The following is a 26,939-nucleotide window of genomic DNA, read 5'->3' on the forward strand; positions in this document are numbered from 1 at the left end:
GATGGGCCCCGGGTGTCACATATGCTTGGTACGCCACTGCCTCTATCATGTCTTTTTTGATATGTGATGACCAGAATTGCACACAGCATTTGAGGTGTGACCACCCCAGGGAGCAATACAAGGGCATTATATCATTCTCTTTAGTTTTTTTTTTTTAATTTAGGACCCCTTTTACAAAGCCATGGTAGCAATTCCTGCATGGCTACTGCCCATTTAATTCCTACGGGCAGAGTTTTGCATTTGCCATGCCAGGACTCGTTAGTTTTCTTTTACCTGATTTTAATTTGTGCAGAATAACATAATATTCCTCTTTAACTTTCTGTAAAAAGGCACTGTATTTTGGTTGCTGTGACAACCATTGCTCTGCATTTCCTGGTTTTTATGCTCTGTTTTTTGCTGCAATATTTTTCTCTTTGAGTTATTTTTCAGTAGATGCTTTTGCTGTCTTTTATTAAGTCCATTTTCATATACATTTTCACCCTTCCCTACCAAATGTGCGTTGAAATGTTGTTGAATATTGGTGCCAATCACTTTGGGTTTTTTTTAAATTTTTTATTCATTTTATAATTCACAACAAGTGTACAGTAAATATCAAACAATTAGATAACAATATCACTTGAAAATCTACCATATCATACAACAAAAAGATATAACCCCCACCCCCTCCCACTTCCATATACAACAAAAAATATACCACATGAATATAATATCTTATCATTCATATATATTATTAATAGAAATCCAACCCCCCCCCCCGATCCACATGTAAGAATTAAAAATTGGGAAAAGTATAAATTATTCATTATAATAATTTAAAAATAGCCCCCACACATCCTTAAATTTATTATAGTAACCTTTTTGAACTGCCAACGCTCTTTCCATTTTAAACACATGACATATTGAATTCCACCAGAAACAATAATTCAACCTTGTACAATCTTTCCAGTTATACGTTATTTGTTGAATGGCAACTCCTGTCAATATCCTCAAAAGCTTATTATTATTAGCAGATATTTGAGGCTTAGCTCTCATCAGCATGCCAAATAAAATTGTGGCGTAAGATAATGCTACATAATTTTCCATTAAATGATTTATTTGATCCCAAATAGAGATCCAAAAATTTTTAATGAATGGACAATAAAACAACAAGTGATCTAAAGTTCCAGCTTCAAGGTTACAATGCCAACATCTATTAGACCTAGAGCAGTCCAATTTTTGTAAACAAACAGGGGTCCAGAGTGCTCTATGCAACAGAAAAAACCATGTTTGCCTCATAGAAGCAGACATTGTACACTTCAACCTCCAGGACCAAATACGTGGCCACTGAGATGCATTAATTTGATTTTTGGAGGTGCCAATCACTTTGGACACTGGCATTTTTGTTTCACTCCACAGATATACTACATCAGCGATGAAGTGGTGACAGCTTGTTAATATGTTGAGCCTCAAGTATTATTGCTCTGTATCGATGCTGATATTTTGGTTCATAGACATAATCGCGGAAGACAAAGGCGCATGCCGACAACTGAGCGCAAGACGGAGGCGTGAGCCGAAGAAAATTACTGTTTTTAGGGGCTCCGACGGGGGTTTTTGTTGGGGAGCCCCCCCACTTTACTTAATACAGATCGCGGCGGCGTTGTGGGAGGTTTGGGGGGTTGTAACCCCCCCACATTTTACTGGAAACTTAACTTTTTCCCTAAAAACAGGGAAAAAGTGAAGTTTTCAGTAAAATGTGGGGGGTTACAACCCCCCAAACCCCCCACAACGCCCCCACAACGCGGCGCAATCTGTATTAAATAAAGTGGGGGGTTCCCCCCCACGCCCCCCCGTCGGAGCCCCTAAAAACAGTAATTTTCTTCGGCGCGCGCCTCCGTGCTGCGCTCAATTGTCTGCGCGCGCCTTTGTCCCAGCGCGCTTTTGACCTGACACCGATATTTTTCTCTAATGTATTAACATATCACTATGAACATTTCTATTAATAATAAGAGCTTAAATCATTTTTTAGAGTCCCTTTGACAAAGCCGTGGTAGGGAGTCCTGGCACAGCCCATAGAGATTCAGTGGGCTGTGTAACATTTGCCACATGAGAATCGCTACTGTGGCTTTGTAAAAAGGGCCCTTAGTGTTCTTGCTCTGTCCCTGTCCCTACCCCATTCCTGCAAGCTCTGCACCATCCTTGAACACTTTAAAATCATGTGTTCAAGGTTTGTGCAGGTAAGGCAGAGCTTGCGGGAAAGGGACAGGGTCAGAGACAGGAATATTGAGATCCCTGTGACCAGGATAGTCTTGGGGCTCAAGAATCTATCGTACGAGGAAAGGCTGAAAAATTTGCGGCTGTACTCACTCGAGGAACGTAGGGAGAGAGGAGACATGATCGAGACATTTAAGTATATTACCGGCCGTATCGAGATGGAAGAAGAGATTCTCTTTCTCAAAGGACCCTCAGCCACAAGAGGGCATCCGCTCAAACTCAGGGGCGGGAAATTTCATGGCGACACCAGGAAATATTTCTTCACCGAGAGAGTGGTTGATCTTTGGAATGAGCTCCCGGTGCAGGTGATCGAGGCAAACAGCGTGCAAGAATTTAAAAGCAAATGGGATGCCTAGTGGGATCCCTTAGAGCAGGGGTGTCCAATGTCGGTCCTCGAGGGCCGCAATCCAGTCGGGTTTTCAGGATTTCCCCAATGAATATGCATTGAAAGCAGTGCATGCAAATAGATCTCATGCATATTCATTGGGGAAGTCCTGAAAACCCGACTGGATTGCGGCCCTCGAGGACCGACATTGGACACCCCTGCCTTAGAGGGTTAAGCCAAGGGAACCTGTCACCAGGAGTGGGATCCCTAGGATAGTAGACTTGGGGGTGGGTCAGTAGAGTGGACATAGCTGATGGGCTATGGCCCTTATCTGCCGTCATCTTCTATGTTTCTAATCTAATCTAATCCTTAGGTTTGTATACCGCATCATCTCCACATTTGTAGAGCTCGACGCGGTTTACAGTAGGAGAAATAGGAAGGAACTACAACAGAGGGTTAGAGGTAGAAGTGTGAAGAAAATTTAGAGGACTTGGGATGCCAAGATATAAGAGTTTCCTTGATTCCTAAGTTGGAGGGAGACTTACATTTTTTGAGAAAAGCCAGGTTTTCAGATGTTTGCGGAAAACTTGGAGAGAGCTCAAGTTCCGAAGAGGGGAGGTAAGGTTGTTCCAGAGCTCAGTGATTTTGAAGTGGAGGGAGGTCCCTGGCTTTCCTGTGTGGGAAATGCCTTTTAGCGAGGGGAAGGATAGTTTTAATTTGTGGGAGGATCTGGTGGTATTAGGGTTTGAGGAATTCCAAGAAAGAGGGATAAAGGGAGGGAGGATACCATATAGGATTTTGTATCACTAGGTAAATTTGCATCAAGGTGGCTATCCTTCTCACCAATTAGTGTCAGCCTTCAGGTGTAAACATACACAATTACATTGTCTCCTTGGCAAAAATGTGAAAGGTCCAAAAAGGTGGCTGTTTTCAGCTTGTTTTATAAAATAGGTTCCAATGCCCAACCCTAAGAGCAATCCACCAATTTACACCTTCTCTGAAGAAGGTGCAATTGTATGCAAGTATTCTATACATGTTCATACTTATTTTATAAAATATGTGGGTACAACCCTGCCTCTGCTCAGCTCAAACTATGCATCCGAGAATACCTAGTTACAAATCACATGAAAGTAACTGCACATTTCAATGTACGTACTTTTAATGCACGTATGTGGTCATGCAGTTTTATAAACTACCATTATGGAACTTGCACTTAGCATGCATCATCCTGTCATTGAAATTTCAGTGACCTTCTGAGAATTTACCCCTTTAGCATTTAGTATTCTGTAAGTTACATGCATAAACGTTGGATGGGTCCATGCCCTTCTCACGCTGTGCCCCCTGTGAATGCCCCCTTGCATTTACGCTCTAACCATATTGGCACTAAAGTTATAGAATACTGCTGAGCATGTGGAAAGTTAAGTGCTTGTATTCTATAACATAGAAACATAGAAATAGACGGCAGATAAAGGTCACGGCCCATCTAGTCTGCCCACCCCAATGACCCTCCCCTACCTATCTCTTTGAATAGATCCCACATGTCTATCCCATTTGGCCTTAAAATCAGGCACGCTGCTGGCCTCAATGACCTGAAGTGGAAGACTATTCCAGCGATCAACCACCCTTTCAGTGAAAAAGAATTTCCTCGTGTCACCGTGCAGTTTCCCGCCCCTGAGTTTCCACGGATGTCCCCTTGTTGCCGTGGGACCCTTGAAAAAGAAGATATCTTCTTCCACCTCGATGCGGCCCGTGAGATACTTGAACGTCTCGATCATGTCTCCCCTCTCTCTGCGTTCCTTGAGTGAGTAGAAACATAGAAAAAAAAGCGGCAGAAAAGGGCTATAGCCCACCAAGTCTGCCCATTCCAAGTATCCCTCCTCCCTGAGTTTACTCCCTTAAAGATCCCACGTGAGTATCTCATTTTCTCTTAAAATCCGTCACGCTGCTGGCCTTTATCACCTGGAGTGGGAGTCTGTTCCAATGATCCACCACTCTCTCGGTGAAGAAGTACTTCCTGAAGTCGCCATGAAACTTCCCTCCCCTGACTTTCAGCGGATGCCCTCTGGTGGTCGAGGGTCCCATGAGCCAGAAGATATCATCTTCTGACTCGATGCGTCCCGTGATGTACTTATATGTTTCAATCATATCTCCCCGTTCTCTTCTTTCCTCAAGTGAGTACAGCCGTAATTTCTTTAGTCTTTCTTCATACGTGAGATCCTTGAGCCCTAAGACCATCCTGGTGGCCGTTCGCTGAACCGACTCGATCCTCAGCACGTCCTTTCGGTAGTGTGGTCTCCAAAACTGAACACAGTACTCCAAGTGAGGTCTCACCATGGCTCTGTACAACGGCATCATAACTTCAGGTCTCCTGCTGACGAAACCTCTGCAGATACATCCCATCATTTGTCTTGCCCTGGAGGTGGCCTTCTCCACTTGATTGGCAACCTTCATGTCCTCGCTAATGATCACTCCTAGATCGCGTTCCGCCGTGGTCCTAACCAAGGTCTCACCATTTAGTACATAAGTTCTACGCGGGTTTCTCTTACCCAGGTGCATTATCTTGCATTTTTTAGCATTGAAGCCTAGCTGCCAAGTAGTCGACCATTGTTCCAGCAACAGTAGGTCGTGTGTCATATTATCAGGTAATAAGCTTTTGCCTACTATGTTGCAAAGTTTGGCATCGTCGGCGAACAGTGATACCCTTCCTCTAAGTCCCTGCGTCATATCTCTTATGAATAAATTGAATAGAATTGGGCCCAGGACCGAGCCCTGCGGCACTCCACTGATCACGTCCGATGCTTCGGATAGGGCACCGTTCACCACCACCTTCTGAAGTCTACCGCTCAACCAATCCCCAACCCATGTAGTTAGAGTGTCTCCTAATCCTATCGATTTCAGCTTGTTCAGTAATCTTCGATGAGGGACACTATCAAATGCTTTACTGAAGTCCAAATATACCACGTCCAGTGACTCTCCGGCGTCCAGTTGTCTAGTAACCCAGTCAAAAAAGCTAATCAGATTAGATTGGCAGGATCTACCCTGGGTGAACCCGTGTTGGTGTGGATCACGCAGTTTTTCTTCGTCTAGGATTGTGTCAAGATTCTGTTTGATCAGTGTTTCCATTAGTTTACACACTATAGACGTGAGACTCACTGGTCTGTAGTTTGCTGTCTCTGTCCTGCAGCCCTTTTTGTGGAGTGGGATTACGTTGGCAGTTTTCCAGTCCAAGGGGACTCTTCCTGTGCTTAGGGAAAGATTGAAAAGAACAGATAATGGTTCAGCCAGGACTTCCCTTAACTCCCTGAGCATTCTGGGGTGTAGGTTATCCGGTCCCATGGCTTTGTTTACTTTGAGTCTTGATAGTTCGTCGTAAACGCTACTCGGTGTAAATTCGAAATATTGAAACGGGTCTTTCTGGTTATCTCCCGCCTGCAGCAGTGGACCAGCTCCCGGCATTTCGCGGGTGAACACTGAACAGAAGTATTGGTTTAGTAGTTCTGCCTTCTCAGAATCTGATTCCGCAAAGTTACCGTCCGATTGCTTCAGGCGTACTATCCCATTTTTGTTTCTTTTCCTGTCATTAATATAGCTGAAGAAAGATTTATCCCCTTTCTTAATTTTCCGTGCTAGCTCTTCCTCCATTCGGAGTTTGGCCTCTCTGACTGCTGTTTTGACAGCTTTAGATCTGTCTAGATAGTCCTCTTTTGCCCCCTCTCTGCCTAAATGTTTGTAGGTGATAAATGCGTCTTTTTTCTGTTTAACTAGGTCAGAAATTTCTTTACTGAACCATTGGGGTCTTTTGTTTCTTCTGCGTTTACTTACTGTCTTTATGTATCGGTCTGTTGCTTCGTGTAGTATGGACTTTAGAGACGACCACATGTCCTCCACATTGTCAGATTTTGCTTGTTTATGTAGCTCCTGATGGACAAAATCTCCCATGCGGTTGAAGTCTGTGCCTCTAAAGTTGAGAACCCTTGTTGTTGTGTTTGTTTTAGGGAAACCTTTCTTGAGGTTGAGCCATACCATATTATGGTCGCTGGAGGCCAGTGTGTCTCCTACCGAGACTTCTGAGACGCTATCTCCGTTGGTGAGTACTAGGTCTAGTAATGCCTGGTCCCTGGTGGGCTCCAATACCAATTGCTTGAGACGTGCACCCTTTATGGAGTTTAATATTCTTTTGCTGCTACCCGTAGTCGCAGAGAGTGTGTTCCAATTTGCATCTGGCATGTTGAAGTCTCCTAGTATTACTGAGTCCCCGCGCAGTGTGATGTTCTCTATGTCCTCGATTAATTCTATGTCTTTGTCCTCTTGTTGCCTGGGAGGTCTATATATCACACCAAGGTATAGGCATTTTTCATTCCCTCTGGCCAAGTTCACCCAGATGGATTCCCCGGTGTATCTAACATCTGTGATTTTGGTGGTTTTGATTTTTTCCTTAGTGTATAGCGCTACACCTCCTCCCAATTTACCCACTCGGTCGCAACGAAGTAGGTTGTACCCTGGTATAACCATATCCCACCCATGCGATTCCGTGAACCAGGTTTCGGATATCGCTATCACGTCAAGATCGGCGTTTGCTATCTCAGTCTCTAATTCTAGAATTTTATTGCCCAAGCTGTGTGCATTAACATACATAGCCCTCCATATCTGTGAAGAGTTTCCTTTATGAGTTAGTGTGGCTCCTAAATTATTTGTGATATTTCTCCCTGAATTATTGTGGATATCATTGGTACTTACCTTAGATTTGGTAGTGTGAGTGCAACTTGCCTCCTCAGGGTGGTTTCTTACTGCTCTGGGATATAAGTATGTACCCTCCCCCAACTTACCTAGTTTAAAGCCCTGTGGAGTAGGCGGGCCAATCGATGTCCAAATACGTTTCTACCTCTTCTGGTCAGGTGGAGTCCGTCTGGTCCCTGCAGTCCCTGGAGCGTTTCGCCGTGGTTCAGGAATCCGAAGTTCATTTCTGCACACCATTCTCGGAGCCATTCGTTAGTCCGTTGAATACGCTCTTCTCTAGCTCTGCCTCTGTTTCTCACTGGAAGAATTGACGAAAAGACCACCTGTGCTCCTGTCTGCTTCAGCTTCTTTCCCAGCGCTCCAAAATCTCTGGGGATGTTCTCTGTGTCGTTCCTAGCAGTGTCGTTTGTGCCTACATGGATGAGAAACATGGGAAAATGATCATTAGGTTTTAGAATTTTGTCAAGGCTAGTGGTGATATCCTGGATCCTGGCTCCAGGGAGACAGCAGACCTCTCTTGACTGTAAATTAGGCCTGCAAATTGGTCCCTCGGTGCCCCTTAGCATGGAGTCACCGATGACTACCACTCTTCGTTCCTTTCGAGGGGGTCGGTCTGCGTGCTCTGGATTTGACGTTGTGTGCTGGGTATCCTCATGAGCCTCTTCTGCTATTTCCTCGGTGGTTCCATCTTGTAGGATGTAGAGAAAGGGCGGGACCGCCAGAAGAGGAAGCAGCGCAGCGCAGGGCTCAGAGAAGGGGCAGGACCGCCGGCAGAGGAAGCAGCTGGGCTCACTGGCATCCGGAAACAATGTTAGGCAGCTTCTCCATGCGGGGGGGGGGAGGCTGTGGGGGTGCGAGCGGTCCTTCGGGTGGGGGTGCGAGCGGTCCTTCGGGGTGATGAATCAGACGTCGGTGGGGGAAAACTATGTAAAAAAAAATTTGTACAACGCGCTCATGCGTATAACGCGCATGGTTATGCACGGTTTGTAAAAGCGTGTATAACGCGTGCGTTATATGCGTGAAAATACAGTACTTTAGCATTAACTATTCCCAGAAATCTTATTGTATCAATTTTGCTGCTCATTCTTAGTCACAGATTTATTTCTAGTTCTGATGTTGGGTGAATTGAATGTCTCTTGACTAATAATAGCCACCCCCATAGTGGTACTCTGGATGAACATGCACATTAACATAGAAACATGGGAAAATGAAGGCAGGTAAATCCTTAGTCTGCCTGCCCATGCTGTCTGTTACCCCTACCTCTCCCCTAGACATCCAGTGTATTTGTTTTCTTGAATTCAGATACATGTTTTTTGTCTCTACCACCTCCACTGGGAAGCCATTCCATGTATTCACCGCCTTTTCTTTGAAAAAGTATTTTCTGAGGCTACTTCAGAATCTGTCTATGCCTAAATGTTATACACAAGTCCAAAAAGGGAGCGCAGAAATCAGAGGGTAATGGGTGGATCGAGGTTGTTCCTCCAAGTTAAATGCATAGTTATAGAATAAGGGGCCATCTGCACCATATGTCCAATGATGTAAATGGCTGTACCTAAAATTAGGTGCTGTCTCCAGTGCTAAGTACTATTCTATAAACAGCACGTAGATTTAAGGGCCATTTGTAGAATAGTGCTCAGCAGGTTTTTATGGTACCGATTTTTTTTAGGTGACAAACAGTAAAACCTTGGATTGCGAGTAACTTGGTATGCAAGTGTTTTGCAAGGCAAGCAAAACATTTTATTAAACTTTAACTTGATAAACAAGTAAGGTCTTGCAATACGAGTACATACAGTGTATACGCGTCACATCATCACAACTTTGCCGACGGTTCTTCTCTCTCTGGCGCTGCAGGAGTGTAGTGACTTCTAAATGAGCAAAGTCTTGCAATACGAGTACATACAGTATACACGCGTCACATCATCACAAGTGAGCCAATGGTTCTTCTCTCTCTGACGCTGCGGGAGTGTAGTGACTGTTCTAAATGAGCAGTCTTGCAATACGAGTATGTACTTTGTATATATACTTTTGAGTATTTTGTATTAAAGTTTTGGTGACGGAACGCCGACAACTGAGCGCAGACAACTGAGCGCAAGGTTGACGGCGCGCCGAAGAAAAGCACTATTTTAAAGGGCTCCGACGGGGTGTGTGTGGGGGAACCCCCCACTTTACTTAACAGACATTGCGCTGCCGTTGTGGGGGGTTTGGGGGGTTGTAACCCCCCACATTATACTTAAAACTGAACTTTTTCCCTAAAAAGCAGGGAAAAAGTTTGGTTTCAAGTATAATGAGGGGGTTTACAACCCCCCAAACCCCCCCCCCAACGCCAGCGCGATGTCTGTTAAGTAAAATAGGGGGGTTCCCCACCAACACTCCCCGTTGGAACCCTTTAAAATAGTGCTTTTCTTTGGCGCGCCGTCAACCTTGCGCTCAGTTGTCTGCGCTCAGTTGTCGGGGCGCCGTTGTCTCGCACGATTTTGTCTATGAACCAAAGTTTTTGGGTTGTGGAACGAATCATCTGAGTTTCCTTTATTTCTTATGAGGAAATTTGCTTTGATATATATGTTACAATGCTCACAAACCAAGGTCTAAGCAACGTGTTATAAAATTGCCTTCAATGTTCTTTCTAGCACCCCACTATTCCCATGCTTAAGCCCGGTACTCTGATAACTAGCCACATCAGCCGTCTAGGTCCCCTGCAGAATCTTCTAGACACACCTGCCTACATAAGCACCTGCATTTCCAATATGACGTCTAATTAATGACTTAATTTACAGCTTGCCAGATGGACCTAGCTGCTAATCAATTTTACCATCACCACCTGTCTGACAACTTGCTGTGTAGATGCTTGTATTACATACAAAACTAAGAATAACTATACTAGTTCAGACTAGAAATATTCTATTTCCACAGTGGCCAATCCAGGACACAAGTACCTGACAGAAACCCAAAGAGTAGCATATTCCAAAATCCCAAAGAGTAAGAACATAAAATCTGCCATACTGGGACAGCTTGAATGTCCATCAAGCCCAGTATCCTGTTTCCAACAGTACCCACCAGGTCCCAAGAACCTCGCTAGATCCCAAGACAGATTTTCCTATCATACTCTGATTCCTATATAAACATTTTCCACACTATCCAATAAACTTCTTATGACATTATTAGGTAACTTCCAATCTGTAAACCGTATATACTGATATTCTCCACTATATTCTCTTATCACTTGATTCCCTGATATGTAATTTTCATAATTGAATCCTCTACCACACCATGTAATGTACATGAATCACTGTTATGTAATTTATCTAGATAATCTTTATTACGCAATTCTTTTGGTAATGTCCAAATCTCCCATAATTTGTATTCCGCCTTGAACAATATATAATGTATAATGTATTCAAAATTAATTTTCCTATGAACTGTTTTCCTACCTTCTTCTACTCTATGTTTATAACCTAACTAATTTATTTTTCTCAAGTACTTTAGCAAGAATGTGAGCCTTTGGGACAGTCAGGGAACTCTAAGTACTCTCTCTTCATCTTAATTAATCTTACTTATTGCATTTCTTCTGTTTCTACTGTAAACCTCACGGTACAGCGGTATATAAGAAATAAAATTATTATTATTATTATTATTTTATGCTGCTTATCCTAAGAATAAGTAATGGATATCCCCAAGCCATCTCAATAATGGCCTGTGGACTTCCTTTTTAGGAATTTATCCAAACCTTTTTAAAACCCTGATAAGCTAACTGATTTTACCGTATTCTCTGGCAACAAATTCCAGAGTTTAATTACATGTTGTGTAAAGAAATATTTTCTCTGGTTTGTTTAAAATCTACTACTATTCCATGCAGAATCTCAGAGTAACAAAATTCCAAGCTATCTAATCCATGGCAAGCAGTGGCTTCCCCCAAGACTGTCTCAATAGCAGGCCTATAGATCTTTTCTCCAGGAACTTGTCCAAACCTTTTTTAAACCCATCTTCATTAACCACTGTTACCACTTTCTCTGGCAGCAAGTTCTACAGCTAACTATTCTTTCTTCCTATTAGTTTTAAAATTATTCAATGTAATTTCATGATGTTCTCTATCCTAGCTGACAGTGACTTCTTTTATCTCCCTCCTGCCTCCCCCACGTATCTTTTAAAATTCTCAGTGGTCCAGCAGTGAACTGGAACAGATGCGACCTTCCTGCACTCCTGCCCCATAGAGAGCTGCTAGTGAATGGCTGCCACAAGTTATTGAGGGACTTGCAAGAACTCATGGCAGCCATTCACTAGCAGCTCTTCATGGGGCAGGAGCATGAGAGGGATTTTGGGTCAGCTACATGTGAACTGCTGCCGGCTGCATGTCCCCCCAACAAGCTGCTGAAGGCTGAAGGAGCGAGTGCAGCAAGGAGGTAACTGGGAACTCCCCCCCTACTGACCCAGAAGGCTTTCCTGTAACATTGGAGGGAAGCCCTGTGGGTCAGCTTCAGGAGGGAGGGAGGAAAGGGGGGCCAGGCAGGGATCCCCAGCAGCGGCTTCAGCGGGTGGGGTGGGCAACAAGGAGGGATCCCTGGCGGCCGCAGCATGGCTTCAACGGGTAGTCAGGGAATATTCTCCGCGGCAGCCATGCCGCATACCCCCAACAAGCGGTTTGCGTACTCCCAGGAAACACTGGTGTAGTCAACCGTAGAGATGGGGACTCAGGCCCATAATTCACTCTAACCATTACCCTTGTAATGGAACATATGAGCCTTCCAAACCCCATCCTAATGCCATTGTACCCACATATAGGTATATAAGCAGGCATAAGGGCTATTGGTGTAGTGTACAGTTGGGTACAGTGGGTTTTGGAGGGCTCACTGTACATTAAAAGGGGGGTTACAGTGAGATGTGTACCTGTGATCTTTTATGTGAAATTCACTGCAGTGCTCCCTGAGGTGCCCCACTGTTCTGTTGGGATGTTTTTGTGACCAGTCAACTAAAAATGCTGGCCCTTCCTACATCCCAATGGCTTGATTTGTGCGTTTTTCTTTTGGCCATGTTTTTTTGAAAATGATTCAAAAAGATAGACATACATCTAAAAAATTACATTAAAAAAAAAACCATGGCCATGTTTCGTACTGGATTTTTTTGTGTGTCTTCTGCTAACTGTTCAAACTCAGATTTGGACATCGTATCAAAAATGGCTGTCCATGTCAGCCAGCTCTCTTTTATCCACATGGTTTTTCACACCTTCAAAGAAATGCAGCAAATTGATATGGCAAGAACACCCTTGGCTTAAACCATGCTGGCTCTGTTCCATTAAGCCTTGTTTGTCTACATGTTCCATAATTTTATTTTTTATAATAGTTTCCACTAGTTACCCCTAGGACCATTAATCTTTCATTTCAACTTCTTGGCTTCCTAGTTAAGAAAAAAATAGGGAGAGCAAAAAGCAAAGTTAATAAACAGGTTTCTTATTGTTATAAGCCAATGGCAATTTTTAAGCAAAAATGTATTTTTATAAACTATTTTAAAATATACAAGCCCAGAATCCACAACACTTTCTTTGCTAGGAAACCTCTTACCTTGTTTGAATCTGAATTTATTGTATAGCTAAAATAGTCTGACAATGGAAATTAACAGTTTTTATACTGGTTATGTTCTTAAAACACCAGATTGAATGTGGTCAAATTAGTATAAACACTTGAGTTAAAGAGGAAGAGCATGGGTGGACTAACACATCACTTGATACAAAACTGAAGTAGTGGCAAAGGTATCAGAATTGGCATCTCAGTTTAACAAATGTCAATAGCCCTTTAATTTGAGTGGTACTTCTGACCACTCATCTTAGTGTTATCCTCACAAACTTTCATGCTACCTTTCACTTCTCAGTATTAATCATCAAAGGAGGCAATTTACAATGATGCTATGTTTAGGGGGAAAAAATCAGATGCATAGATTTCAGCACTATTCAGCTAAATTCTCAACCCAGCTATGCCTCCTGATACACCCATTCTTTGGGCATTCTAAATATACTTGCCTGGTCGAACTGTGAAACTGATGAGAAGGGGGAGGGGAAAGTCCTGTAAGCTCAGGTGAAGACCCCCAAGAATTTCCCTGTCACAGCAGTAGCAGGCCAAAGCAAGGCCAGTACAGCTAAAACCTAAAATGGTTGCTGAAAAAGCAAATAGGCTCTCTGACTAGAAATTGTCAACTCTGAGAGCAGCCGTGAACTCTGAAGGACTTCTGCTTTTTCCTAGAAACAGAGAGTGTGGTTATAGAGACAAATAATTCTGATGAAAAACATAAGCAACATGATAACTTTCACTAGAGGAAAGATAAGCAACATGATAACTTTCACCAGAGGAAAGAACCACGGACATAAGTATACAAGAAGGCTAACCACAGAGCTGAAAAACCGTTAGGCCCAGGTGCTCAAAAGAGGAACTTGGTATATTAACGGGACATTTACAGGGAAATGAGGGAGAAGCATATGGAAAAAGGCGTGACACAGAATCACTCAATTTATGTTAACCAACCCATAGCTTAATATATGAGATAATGAATATGATTAACCAATGAAAGTGTGAAATGTAACATGCACCAACATGGGCCAGAGCTGCCAGAATCATATAAAAGAAAGCTCCCTGAACCATGGTTTCAGAACTCATCGGAGGTTCTCCATCAGCCTGGCCAGCCTGATGTATGCTCTATCACTCTGTATGCTGTGTGATTTATTCCTGTAAGCTATTACTATTTGATTATTAAAACTCATATTATTTGTATCAGCATAGAGAGAGTTGAGTGGTCTATCTGTGGAGGCCTAGGGTCTTCACTGGTTGTAGCCGTTCAGCACTGCATCGTTTTCACCTGAGATAGCTGATGATTACCTGAGTTAGCCAATCAGATCCATTTGAGACTTGCCTCTCACATGGATCTTAGCTCAATCAGAATTTGTGGTATTTATTACTATTTTCTGAACCATATCACCAAGTTCATCTTGTTTTTGGACAAGCTTCAGATGATACTATGAGGTTAGACTGTTCTTTTATTGAAATAGAGTTGAATGAATTTTTGTTGGGTTTTACTAAACCGTGGAAGAGCTTCTCAACACGAGCTGACAAGTTAAATGCTCCGACGCTCATAGGAATTGAATGAGTAGCGGAACTTTTATCTCTCCGGCCTGCAGTAAGAAGCTCTTCCGCAGTTTAGCAAAAGGAGCTCTTAATGTGACTGATCAGTTATTTTACAAAATATATACAATTGACCAAACCAAAAAGCAAATGAGAGCTACCCAAATAAGTTCCTAGTGTTCAAAGTTTGGTACAAAATAGTTCACGGAAAGAGACATAAATGTGCACATTCAACAGGAAAAGCTACATTTTAGGGGGTGGAGAACTACCAGCAAACCATGCAATCAGAAGCCCCAGTTCTAAAGGTATATGGTTTTAACAAACATGCCTGAGATTCACCTTTAACACACGTGCCGGAGACGTACTTTTAATACATGTGGTTCAAGCTACTGGCACCTCCAGACTTTCTGGTAACTTTGGAGCGTTAAAGGATGGCGCTTCATTGTATGCATCACCCACCAATGTCTAGGCATCGCCTGGAGTGCTTGTTTTAATATTTATGAGCTCATTGTAATACAATTATCAGAGGCTGCAGTAATGCTTGGAAAAGGCCGCGCAGAGCCTTTGTGCATCAGAAGCTAAAATACTTCAATGCTAAAGCAGTTAGAATTGGTTTACCGTCAATCGTTAAATGCATGGTGACTTTAGAGCATTGGGACTTTTCTCCCAGTCTATGAACAAAGAACTTTGAGGTCCTTTTACTAACGCACATCTAATGCAATTTTTTTTTTTAATGTGTCTTATAGTCTACTGGTCTCCCTCCAAAATTCAGCCTGTTTCTTTTGTCACTTTCTGCTGATATTCATCTTGGAGTCAGCTTATCTTCTAGTACCACTTTCTGCTGGTGCAGAGATTTTGAATTCTAAGGTCTTGGGACAGTGAGGTACTCTGAAATAGTCAATTCTGCCCTCAATTTGTAGCATTTCTTTATAATGTCACTGGGGTACTAATAGTTAAATATTAGTGGAAGTCAGAAAAATATTAGAGTTCAAATAAAAGAACTGTCTTCTCATTCAAATTGGTAACCAAACTTCAGGATTGCAACCGTCACGTTTGAAAGTCACTCAGAGGTATAGAGTTCTTCAAGAAGAGAGTTGCGCCCTCTAGTGATGAACCAAAGTATATTTTTCAGTCGTTGCAACTTTATTAGTTCTGGTTACGCTCCAAGTTTGATTACAAAAGTAAATAAATAAATAAATGTCTTTACAGTCTTTCAAACACTTGTATGAAAATACTTTGTTTTTTCTTATCTTTACAAATCTTTTCAAATGAACATCGCTCTGTGAGAAAATTGAGAGCAGTTTGATAATTCAGTTTATAACAGGTTCGGGGTCTCTACGTGGCCCCGTTTCGATTCCTTCTTCAGGAGACCCTATTGTATGTAAATTGAAAAACCTTTTCAATGCTGATAGAATGCTTCAAGTTTGCGATGTGGTAACATCGTCAAAAGAACGCTGTCGGTGCTGTGAATTTAAACTGTCAGACATTTATTTATTTATTTACTTTTGTAATCAAACTTGGAGCGTAACCAGAACTAATAAAGTTGCAACGACTGAAAAATATACTTTGGTTCATCACTAGAGGGCGCAACTCTCTTCTTGAAGAACTCTATACCTCTGAGTGACTTTCAAACGTGACGGTTGCAATCCTGAAGTTTGGTTACCAATTTGAATGAGAAGACAGTTCTCAATTTGTAGCAAGCAGCAGAATTAAATACATCTTAGCATTGCAGTTCTTTTACTTCCATAAGCTTTCTCATTCATTAAACTTTATTGTCTGTTAGGGGGAAAAAACAACTAGGGATATGCTTTCATTTGAAATGAAATAGAAAATGTTGATATTTTGTATTTTGCTGCCTTCATTATGTAAATGAATGAAATTTTGCTCAAATTTCTTTCATTTCATTTTATTATAAAAATCCCATCCCCTCTCTCCACTTAAGGAAGTTGAATTACAAAATAGTTACCTGGCAAAAAAAACTCTCCCAACTCCCTGGAGCCTCACTCCTCAAAAATGGGGCAGGAACAAGTTAGCTAGCACCATTTGAATATGCAACATCAGCAGAAAAGAAATGACTAGACTCCTGTCCCATTTGGACACCTTGGGTGGGATCATTTAAGAGGGTAGAAAAAATGTTTATCCAAGCCTAGAAAAGAACTTTTTTTTATCTGTATGCATTTAGAAACCCTTTTACTAAAGCTTAGCATTCGCTAAATGCTGCATGTCCTGTTTTATACCTAGAGGCCACCTGGCTCTAATGTGCATTAATGCATACTAAGCTTCAGTAAAAAGACACCCTAGTGGACAAAGTGGGACTGGCAGTCAGTTATTTTGTGTGCACTACTGAAAATTGGTATGCACTTAGGCCCAGATTCTATAAATGGTGCCTGAAATGCACATCTAACCGATCTAGGTTCCAAACTTAATTATTCAATTAGGCTTAATCTGCACCATTAATTGAAAAGTGTCATTGAAAAGAAATTTGAAAACAATTAACACACAGACTTTTACAAAACCGGTGTGGTTTTTAGTGCCGGCCGCGACGGTAACAGCTCTGACGCTCATAGAATTCCTATGAGTGTCAAAGCTGTTACCACCATGACTGGCGCTAAAAACCATGCTACAGTTTTGTAAGAGGAGGGATTAATTAGCTGGTAGGTGCCTATCAGTTTGAGGTAGGCGTCTATTCCAAGGCACCTATCAGAAAGTAGTCATGGTTTGGGGAGATTCTGGGAGGATTTTGAGTGTGGTTTGACTGAGACGCAGTCATTTAGGCAGTCGCCTAAGGTTTCAACATCTAGTGGCACCGAAGACTGTTTAGGGATCACTAGGTACATTTCTATAAACAACGCCTAGCAGTTGATTGACAATTGTATTCCTCGGTGCCAATAAATTAGTTAGTTAGTTAGTTTTATATCCTGTTCTCCCTAACGAGCGCAGAGCGGGTTTGCAGGTTAATGTACAGCTCTCCCTCCGGATTCGCGGTTTCCCCTTCGTGAATTTGATTATTCGCAATTTTTTTCTTTTTTTTTCATCTTTTTGCAGGCTGCCCGAACCTCCTCAGACCTTACCTGGTGGTCTAGCGGCGATGCGGGGCAGGATTGATCGTCCTATGCTCCTGCCCCGTGCAGAGCCGTCATCAAAATGGCTGCCGTGAGTTCCCGTTGTCATCTCGAAACAACAACGGGAACTCACGGCAGCCATTTTGATGACAGCTTTGCATGGGGCAGGAGCGTAGGAAGATCGTTCCTGCCCCGCGTCGCCGCTAGACCACCAGGTAAGGTCCAGGAATGCAGGAGGGAGGCGGGGGTGGATCAGAGCAGGCCCCAAAAAATTAATCGTGATTTTTCTCTATTCGCAGGCCGGCTCTGCACCTAACCCCCGCGAGGGAGCTGTACATAGAATGTAATCATGACATAGAATACAGACAAGACAGGTTTCAGTTTATGTATTTACAGCAATATGTTTATCTGAATTGGTCTAGACCAGTGTTCTTCAACCACCGGTCCATGGACCAGTGCCGGTCCACAGAAATTTCCTGCCGGTCCACAGGGCCAGCACGTGCATCAGGCCCAAAACAGTGTTCTTCAACCGCCAGTCCACAGTGCGATCGATGCGGCGTTATCTTCGAGCCAGCTCCCTCTTCCTAACTGATTCAGTGCACAAAGCCACGGGCAGTGGCTCCTACGGGCGTCCTACGCCTGAACCGGAAGCCTTCTCTCTGACGTTGCAACGTCAGAGGGAAGGCTTCCAGATGAAGCATGGGACGTGCAAAGTGCAATTAGTACTATTATGGGGCAGGGTCTGGGGTGGAGATTGGGTAGAGATGGGCGGGGTCTAGCCCATGACTTAGCCCAGTGTTCTTCAACCGCCGGTCCACGGACCGATGCCGGTCCACAGAATAATTATTTTATTTCTGCCGGTCCATAGGTGTAAAAAGGTTGAAAAACACTGGTCTAAACAGAGGATCTAGGTCTAATATACATTTCTTCTTGATTGTTAATTAAGGAAACAGTACATCTTTTCTTCATTGTACTAGGAAGGAGATTAGGTGAAGTTAGGCACCATTTATAGGATCAGGGCCTTAAAGGAGAATTAAAATAAAAACAAAACAAAAATAAGCAAATTGAAATCTCACACACTGCTAATAAAAACATGACAATTCAAATCCCAATTAAGGTGCAGTATTCTGGACTATATCATTTCCCCTCATATTTCTTTTTGACTGTGTATGAAGTAAGCTGGCTAGCCTGGTGTGTTTACTCTTTAGGTAAATGGTGTCAACGTGGTGAAGGTAGGACACAAGCAAGTGGTCTCACTGATTCGACACGGGGGTAATCACTTGATGATGAAGGTGGTGTCTGTCAGCCGCAAGCCAGAATCTGAAGATGTGGTACGGAAAAGAGGTACGTGGATAATGTTCTTTTAACTACAGACCTTACTTATACTACAAGCATCTCCAGCTCACACCTATCATAATTCCCTGTGGCCTGCCCAAAGATCCCAGGTGACAGCTTTGCTAAATATCCCTCAAGTCTCACAGTTAGCCTGGAGATGCATTCAGTTGATGGCACAGTGAAGCAGCAGGCAGGAACTGAAGGAAAACTGTTACTGATGACTGAGCAGTTTCATTCTCCCAACTCCATATGCTCCCATAGACTGAGAAGGATTGATTATGGAGGGATATCTGAACTTGGAGATGTGTCTGAGGGAAAGAAGAAAGAACTCTCTGGTATTACATTATTTCTTGCATTCAGGCATCGTGCTAAAATTTCAAAATTACAGTGAGAATGCCCATCAGATAGAGTCAGTACTGTTTTGCAGCACACCACCATATGGCCTAAGGGTGATTATTACTACCTGTAAGGCAGAGAAGAGTGAAGACTTGTACCTCGGCCAAATAAAATCCTCCTTTTTCCAGGGCATTCAGTCTAGTACAGAAGCAGAGGAGCTCAGCTTCCAAGCAGCATACTGGTATATGTTTCCCCCAGGCTCTTTACTAATCTCTTCCCTTAAGAAAGCTTTCATACTTCTTTCCTCTCTGCTTTCCACCCAGCTGTTAACAGTCATGGTGTGTGACCTCTCTCCTTTTTGTCTGTATTAGGAAGCTCTTCATGCATGTCATTATTCTTCTCAGTATTCTGCCTTTAGACAGCCTTTCAGTGTCACAGCTACCAGCATTTCCCATCTTCTCAGATATCCCTTCCTCTATATAAGCCAAAGACTTAAAGTTTGAAGCCTGCAAGGACGAATGTGAGCATGTGCCAGTATGGGGGAGAAGGGCCACATAGAGCATGCAGAGAGGGAATGAGAGAACAAATATAGGGACTGATGCAGTAAAGTGTGCTAAGCTTTATGCACAGGTTAGCTTAACTTTGGTGTACCATTATGTAAAGGTTTTAAATCTGAGCTAACTGCACACAGTTTCATTAGTGCATAGCACACTTAAATCCATATTAATAGATACATACATATTATTAGCAATTCTGTGGAGGCAGGGGAATGTGCATAAGAACATATAGAAAGAACATATAGAAAGAACATATAGAAAAATTGCCATACTGGAACAGACTGAAGATCCATCAAGCCCAGTATTCTGTTTCCAACAATGGCCAACCCAGGTCCCAAGTATCTGACAGAAACCCAAATGGTAGCAACATTCAAGAGCGCAGATTGTGATGTCATAATGCCTTGTTCCACCAATGCCTAAGAGCCAACCTCATCAGTGATGCCACAATGGCTTGATTGACATAAGAACATAAGAATTGCCATACTAGGATAGACCAAAAGTCCATCAAGCCCTGTATTCTGTTCTTGTACAAGCGCACTTTATTCCGGGTCCAGTGGGTTCCAGAGACTTAAACCCCTCCCCCTCATATCTCATCACTATGTCAGTGCCTGAGTTGTTTAGTCTTTTTTTTTCCTACAAGCCAGGCTGTAAGAGCTTGTCTTTTCTGCTCGTGTTTTATTTCATGTAATTTCAGTCTTTGTGTTTGCGCCCTTGTGCTGCAGAGGTTCTCTGCAGAGACAGCTCCAATTGCGGGAGATCGCAGACCTTTGGGAAAAGTCTGTTTCTGGAGGGTTCCCTGCTTGTCAGTATGCCTCTGGACAGCCTGCATATCAGATTGGGGCTCAGGGATTTTTCCCTTGAGAGCTAGCTCACTCCAGGTTTTGCCGCTAGTTGGTCAAGTGCAGGCTGTGTGGTTCTGTGGAGGTGCGGTCAGGATCATTCCTCTGTGAGGCATGCTGCATAGCATGTTCGAGGGTGGTGGGGGTGACCAGCATGGAAGTGAGACTGATGGGCCAGTCATGAGGTTTCAAAGTTCATCTTTCCAGCAAGTTGAGGCAGATCTCCATGTGAGCTGTTCAGCTTTATCTGTAGTGTTTTCTCTGTCAGCACATGTTTCTGTGAGTAGAAGCTAACAGCTTGAATCAGAGATTGGGGGGTGATCTTTAAAAAGGCAGGGGTTAGGTGGTTTCCCTGCATTCCCTACAACCCCCACCCCTAAAATCCTAAAAACACACACCCCTTTCACCCACCCCACAATCAAGGAAGTAAAGCAGGAAAAACTTTACGACGGCTTACTAGCCACTCAAGCAGCAAAACTAGATAACCAAATCTCCAACCTATTGATATCAACCCCTGACTACAAGCGGTTCAGAAAGGAAATAAAAACCATACTCTTCAAGAAATCCACGAGTAAAGCCTAATTCCACGAATACCTCCCTCCTACCTACCCCTGATCCTACCTCTTCCTCTCTCAGAAACGATCTCTGATCTAACTTTGTAACCCTTCCCTCCACAACTCTTACTCTAATCCGCTTTGAACCGAAAGGTAATAGCGGAATAGAAATCTGTAATGTAATCTAATCTAATTTGCCATTTTTAGGGTTCGCTGTGGTTTTCCCGGGCTATTTTTAGTCAAAACAGGCCTTCAGTGGCCATCTTGGATTTTACCAGATTTGATTATAAAGTGATTTTTTTAATACTTTCCAGCTTCATTTTTGAAAGAAAGCCACATAGATGACCTCCCCAGGGCAGGATGTCATGGATTCAAGCCTCATTTGCAGTGGATGGCTGTCGGGTGCACAGCCATGTTCCATGTGCACTGCGGCCCACGAGCGGTGTGAGGCTTGCTCAGATTCAGTGCCTTCAACCTCCAAGGAGGGTCTTCTAGCGCCTTCTGCCCCGACTCTGTGAAAATGGCATCAGTGGACCCTGGGAAATGCGCTGGTGATGTTTTATCTAGCAAGAAACCTCGCAGATCCTCCAAACAGTCCAAAACTGATGTGCAGAGGTCAGCTTCTGCCGTGGAGGATGGGTGTTCTCCATTATTTGTGATTATGCTTTATCAGGCTTACTTAGTTAAAAGTCTATGCCTGTTTCCCTTCCACAGGCTCCTGCGCCGGTCTCAGGGACCCCTGCTCATCTGGACCAGGGTCTTTTTGCTTGCCTTCATTCGGGGTGCTGGCAGGCAAGATGGATGTGCCCACAGTTGCGCCAGATACCCTTTCCATACTTCTGCTTTTGCAGTGGTCACAGATGTGGACAACTAGGCGGATCTGCAGGATCCGGATTAATGCGGAGCCCCAGATTTGGGGGAGGATCTCACTGTGCACCAATTTTCAAGCACATGCACCTTGTTGATTTGATCTTGGAATCTCTTCAGGAATTGAACCCTCAGGCTGAGCAGCTGACCACTGCAGAATGTTCATTTATGAGTGACCAGAGGCCACCATCTGCCTCCTTCCTTGATCATCCTGACCTCGTATGGATTCTTACAGACATCTGGGAGACTCCTGAGGGTTCCATAAAATGTGCTTGTGCCATGGTATGGCTGTATTCCATGGCAGATGCCTTTAACAAGCACTTTGCTTCCCCAAAGGTTGATGCCTCGGTGGCGCAGGTCACCAAGCGCACATCTTTCCCCAGTGATGGGGATGTAGTCCTGAAGGATGTTCAGGACAGACTTGTGGATTTTGTTCAGAAGCGTATGTTTGATTCGGCTAATGCTGGATGTAAGACAGTGTTGGCCTCTTCTTTCGTGGCTCGGGCATGCCATTCCAAGCTGTGCCATGATCCTGACACTGTGGTGCTTCGCGATATGGATTTTCTCATCTCTGGTAAGGATTATATGGCTGATGCCTTGTACGACATCTTGAAAGTTTTTGCCAAGCTTGCCACCTATTCCGTTTCAGCTTGCAGAATGCTCTGGATTTGGCAGTGATCTGGCGATTCATCTTCTAAGGTGACCTTAAGCTGGTTGCCCTTTAAGGGACAGATGCTTTTTGGCCAGGTTCTGGATGACCTTATGGCAGTATCGCAGGCCCAAGTTGTTGCCTGGGAATATATCCTGTCCTTCCAGGGATTCGGGAGGTTCTAATTTTCATCCCTTCAGGTGCTCTCGCCATACTCAGGCTCATTCACAGGACAACGGTCCTCTTCATCTGCCAGACCGTGTTTTGGCAGGTCTCGATGTCAGCAGTCCATGGGAAGTCGGCTAGCGGCTCCAGCAAAGAAACAGTTCTTATGCCAGGCTGGTGTCTCCACCCCCTCGTATTGGGGGGCGGTTATTGGCCTTTTTGGTGGAATGGCAGGCAATTACCTCTGATCATTGGGTCCTGGGGGTTCTCAAGGATGACTACAAACGAGTTTCTCTGTCCTCTGACTGAGTATTTTCTGGATTTACCTGTGGGCCACTCCAAGAAGGTGCTTCGGGTGCAGGCCACAGTCTGCAGGCTTCTGGATATGGCAGCCATAGAACGTGTTCCAGAGCGAGACTCGGTAGATACTTTATATACCTCATTGTTCCAAAGAAAGGATCTGATGATTGGAGACCGATATTGGACCTCAAGGCAATCAATGTGGTGCTGAAAGTGCCTCACTTCTGCATGGAGATGGTGCGCTCAGTGATAGTATCAGTGGCACCGAGGGAGTTCCTAACCACCCTACATCTGATGGAGGCGTATCTCCACATTCCCATTTTTCTGTCTTGGGGCAACATTTCCAGTTTGCTGCAATACCCTTTGGCTTGGCAATGGCACCCAGTATCTTCACTAAGGTGATGGTGGTGGTGATGGTGGCCCATCTTTGTACCCTGGGTGTCCCTATCTGAATGACTGGTTGATCGCTGTCCTAGGGGTGTCAAGCTGTTCAGCAGGTGGTTCATTGCACATCCCCTAGTTCTACTATTTTGGGAAAGAGTGAACAAGCATTTCACACCTACCCTTTCCACGACACTCAATATTTTATGGACCTCTATCATATTACCTCGAGCCATCTCTTCTTCAGGCTGAAGACCCCTAAGCACTTTAGCTTTTCCTCATAGGGAAGTCATCTCAAACCTTTTATCATTTTTGTTGCCCTTCTCTGTACCTTTTCTAATTCTGCTATATCTTTTTTGAGATACGGTAGACAGAACTGCACACAGTATTCGAGCTGCAGCCATATCATAGGGCGATACAAGAGCATTATAACATTTTCATCTTTGTTTTCCATTCCTTTCCTGATATTTCCTAACATTCGATTTCCTTTCTTAGCTGCCACTGTACATTTATTTATTTCCCTTATTTCTAATCTAATCTAATCTAATCTAAGGCTTGGTTTTATATACCGAGACATCAATCCAAGAAAGCTCAACTCGGTGTACAATAGTTAACTTAACAAATAAAGACCACTAAGTTTCGGAAGATTAATTTTCAAAGTGTTTAGCAAATAAAATGGTTTTTAAAGATTTATGAAAAAGTTGAAGTGAACCAGAACTCCTTAAAAGGAGTGGGAGATCATTCCAAAGTTGAGAAAGCTTAAAAGTCAAAGATTGAATGAAAATCTTGACTCCTTTTATCCCTTTCTTGGAAGGAAGAGATCATTTAAATTGTTGATTACCTCTTGCAAAGGAAAATCTGTAAACGTTCCAAGATAAAGGAAGGAGAGGAGTAAAGATACCATTTAAGATTTTAAAAATAATACAAACACATTTAAGTTGAACTCTAAAATAAACCGAGAGCCAATGGAGACTCTGGAGCAACTGAGTCACGTGATCAAATTTACGTTTCCCAAAGATCAGTTTCGCAGCAGAGTTTTGAATCAGTTGCAATCTGTGAAGACAGGTTTTTGTGATACTGAGGTAGATAACATTAGAATAATTGAGAAGAGATAATATAATTGACTGATGTATCCTGCTACATCCTACAATTCTGCATGGGTTATGTACAATAAAATTATTAGCATTAAAAATTAATTGAAACCATTTGTGTATGTGGTGTTAAGACACATAGAATTTCCCTATCTGTTCCAAATGGGCTCACAATCTAAGCTAAAGTGCCTAAGAAGTAAATGGTGTGAACTATATATATATAATTGAAAAAGCAATAAACAGGAGAGTAAAACAATGAGCTGAGGGTTTCAACATATCCTCAACAATGACACCTAGATCCTTTTCCTGGGAAGTGACTCCTAACACATAACTATAATTTGGGTTCCTCTTTCCCACATGCATCACTTTGCACTTGTTCACAGTAAACGTCATCTGCCATTTTGACACCCAGTCCTCCAGTCTCACAAGGCCCTCTTTCCAACTTTTCACAATCCTTTTGCGATTTAACAACTTTGTATCATCAGCAAATTTAATTATTTCACTTGTTATTCCTATCTCAAGATCATTGATAAATATGTTTAAAAAAAGCAGTGGTCCCAGCACAGACCCCCCTGGGGAACCCCACTATTTACTCTTCTCCGCTGAGAATATTGACCTATACTTGGCTCACATAAGAACATAAGAATTGCTGTACTGGGACAGACAGAAGGTCGATCAAGCCCAGTAACCTGTTTCCAGCAGTAGAACAACCCAGGTCCCAAGTAGTAAAATAGATTTTATGCTGCTTATCTTAGGAATAAACAATATGGAAGACAGTAAGGCTGAGTACAACACTGGGGCTTTAACACAAAGTCTGAGGAGGAATAAAATATTAACTCATTCTTCTACTGTAGCATTTGTAAGAATTTCAGCCATGATTATATAAAAGACACCTACAGTTAGGTGCCTGGATCAGCACACCTAGCCAATCTAGGGACCTAAATTATTTTTTTTTATTGGCTTAATCAACACTGATAATTGAAAGTGCCATTAAAAACCAATGAAAAATTAAATTTGCCTACTGGCTTCTACATGGCAAGTCGGCATGTTTGGGGTAGATTTAGGTCAGAGTTTGAGCATGGATTGACTTACTCACTGGTAAGCACCTACCGTAGGTGCATTCTTTTAGGCCAAGAAAGCCCTAGCCCAAATGGCAGTGCACCTAAGGATTCAATGCCTACTGGTGTCCAAGAACTTTGAGGTGTTTCTAGTTGTGATTTTATAAAGGGCGCCTAGGGGGTTGATTGAAAACTGTGCCAAACAGCGCCTAGGAGTTAGATAGTGTTTACAGAACTGGGGCATTCATGCCTGTTTCTTCCCTTTACTGCATGCAAACGAATCTGCAACTTTTTTCTGACTTCCATGAAGAGCAAGGGTAAAATTTAAAAAGGACATGCACATGCTAGAATGCTGTTCTGCGCATAAATATTGGCATTTTCCTTATTGTCTTACTAGAACAGTCCAGATTAGTGTGTTAAATGTCTCCTCACCAGCAGATGGAGGCAGAGACTCTGAATTTGCCTGATATAAGGAGTAATGCAGCCTGAAAAACCCCTGTGTATCCTTATATTCAGCAGATGATGCAGGTCAGACTGAGGCAACAGGAAGGAAACTAGGCCAAACTCCCTGGGCCATAGTTCATTGACAGTGTTCCTAGGGATCAGTCCATGGGTCTACCCCTGGTGGAGCTTGGAGAGATGTTACCCTTCATATCCCAGAGCTTAGCCCACAGGCTGTGCTGTGTTTAGACTAGCCTCCCTTCTCCCTGGAATTTTTAAAATAAAGATGAACCCCCTCTTCCCCCTACCCCAGATCAACTACAGGTCTTCCAGGCCCATCTGAAATTCCCTTGTGTACCTCCTCTAGATAAAACACAAGTCTTCCAGGCCTGTCTAGAACCTCCTATCTGAGATCAAATTCTGGCCTTCTTGTCCTCAAAACCTTCCAGTCACCCTAGACCAGACATGGCAAACTCTGGCCCGCGGGGTAATGAAATTTGGCCCGCCAAACAATTCCTGCCGTCGCAGAGATATGGCCCACCATTCCTTTCCTCCCTCCATCAGGTGCAGCGCAGCTCCGCCAATGTGAAAAGGAGCCCCGTCGAAATTGGAGCCCTGCCGCAGCACGTTCCCTCCGATTTCGATGCAGCTCCTTGTCACATTGGCAGAGCTGCACTGCACCTTATGGCTGCACCTGGAGATAGCTGTGCGCTGTTGGGCTCCTCTTTGACCTGCGCCTGGCTCTGGCTCTGGCACTGCGCTTTTATACCAACAGCTGTTCTGTGCAGATCCGTGGCGGTGCCCAAGAAGCGGCTCGCATAGCTCGGAGGCAGCATTTCAGTTTCCTGGGGTCGGTTGGTATTGCCTGCCGGTAGATAGGAGGAGCCTGAAG

General features: G+C 43.4%; 1 protein-coding gene across 4 annotated transcripts in view; it reads left to right on the forward strand.

Moving 5' to 3' along the window:
- The window catches only part of SHANK3 (SH3 and multiple ankyrin repeat domains 3), a 924,054-nt gene that overhangs the window by 733,103 nt on the left and 164,012 nt on the right, over positions 1–26,939 (forward strand). For all 4 annotated transcript variants that reach the window (XM_033958997.1, XM_033958999.1, XM_033958998.1 and 1 more), the window contains one exon: positions 18,683–18,818. In XM_033958997.1, the coding sequence (XP_033814888.1) occupies positions 18,683–18,818 (136 nt within the window). The remainder of the gene's footprint in view (positions 1–18,682; positions 18,819–26,939) is intronic.

The sequence above is a fragment of the Geotrypetes seraphini genome, chromosome 9 (assembly GCF_902459505.1).
Source record: "Geotrypetes seraphini chromosome 9, aGeoSer1.1, whole genome shotgun sequence".
NCBI lineage: Eukaryota > Metazoa > Chordata > Amphibia > Gymnophiona > Dermophiidae > Geotrypetes > Geotrypetes seraphini.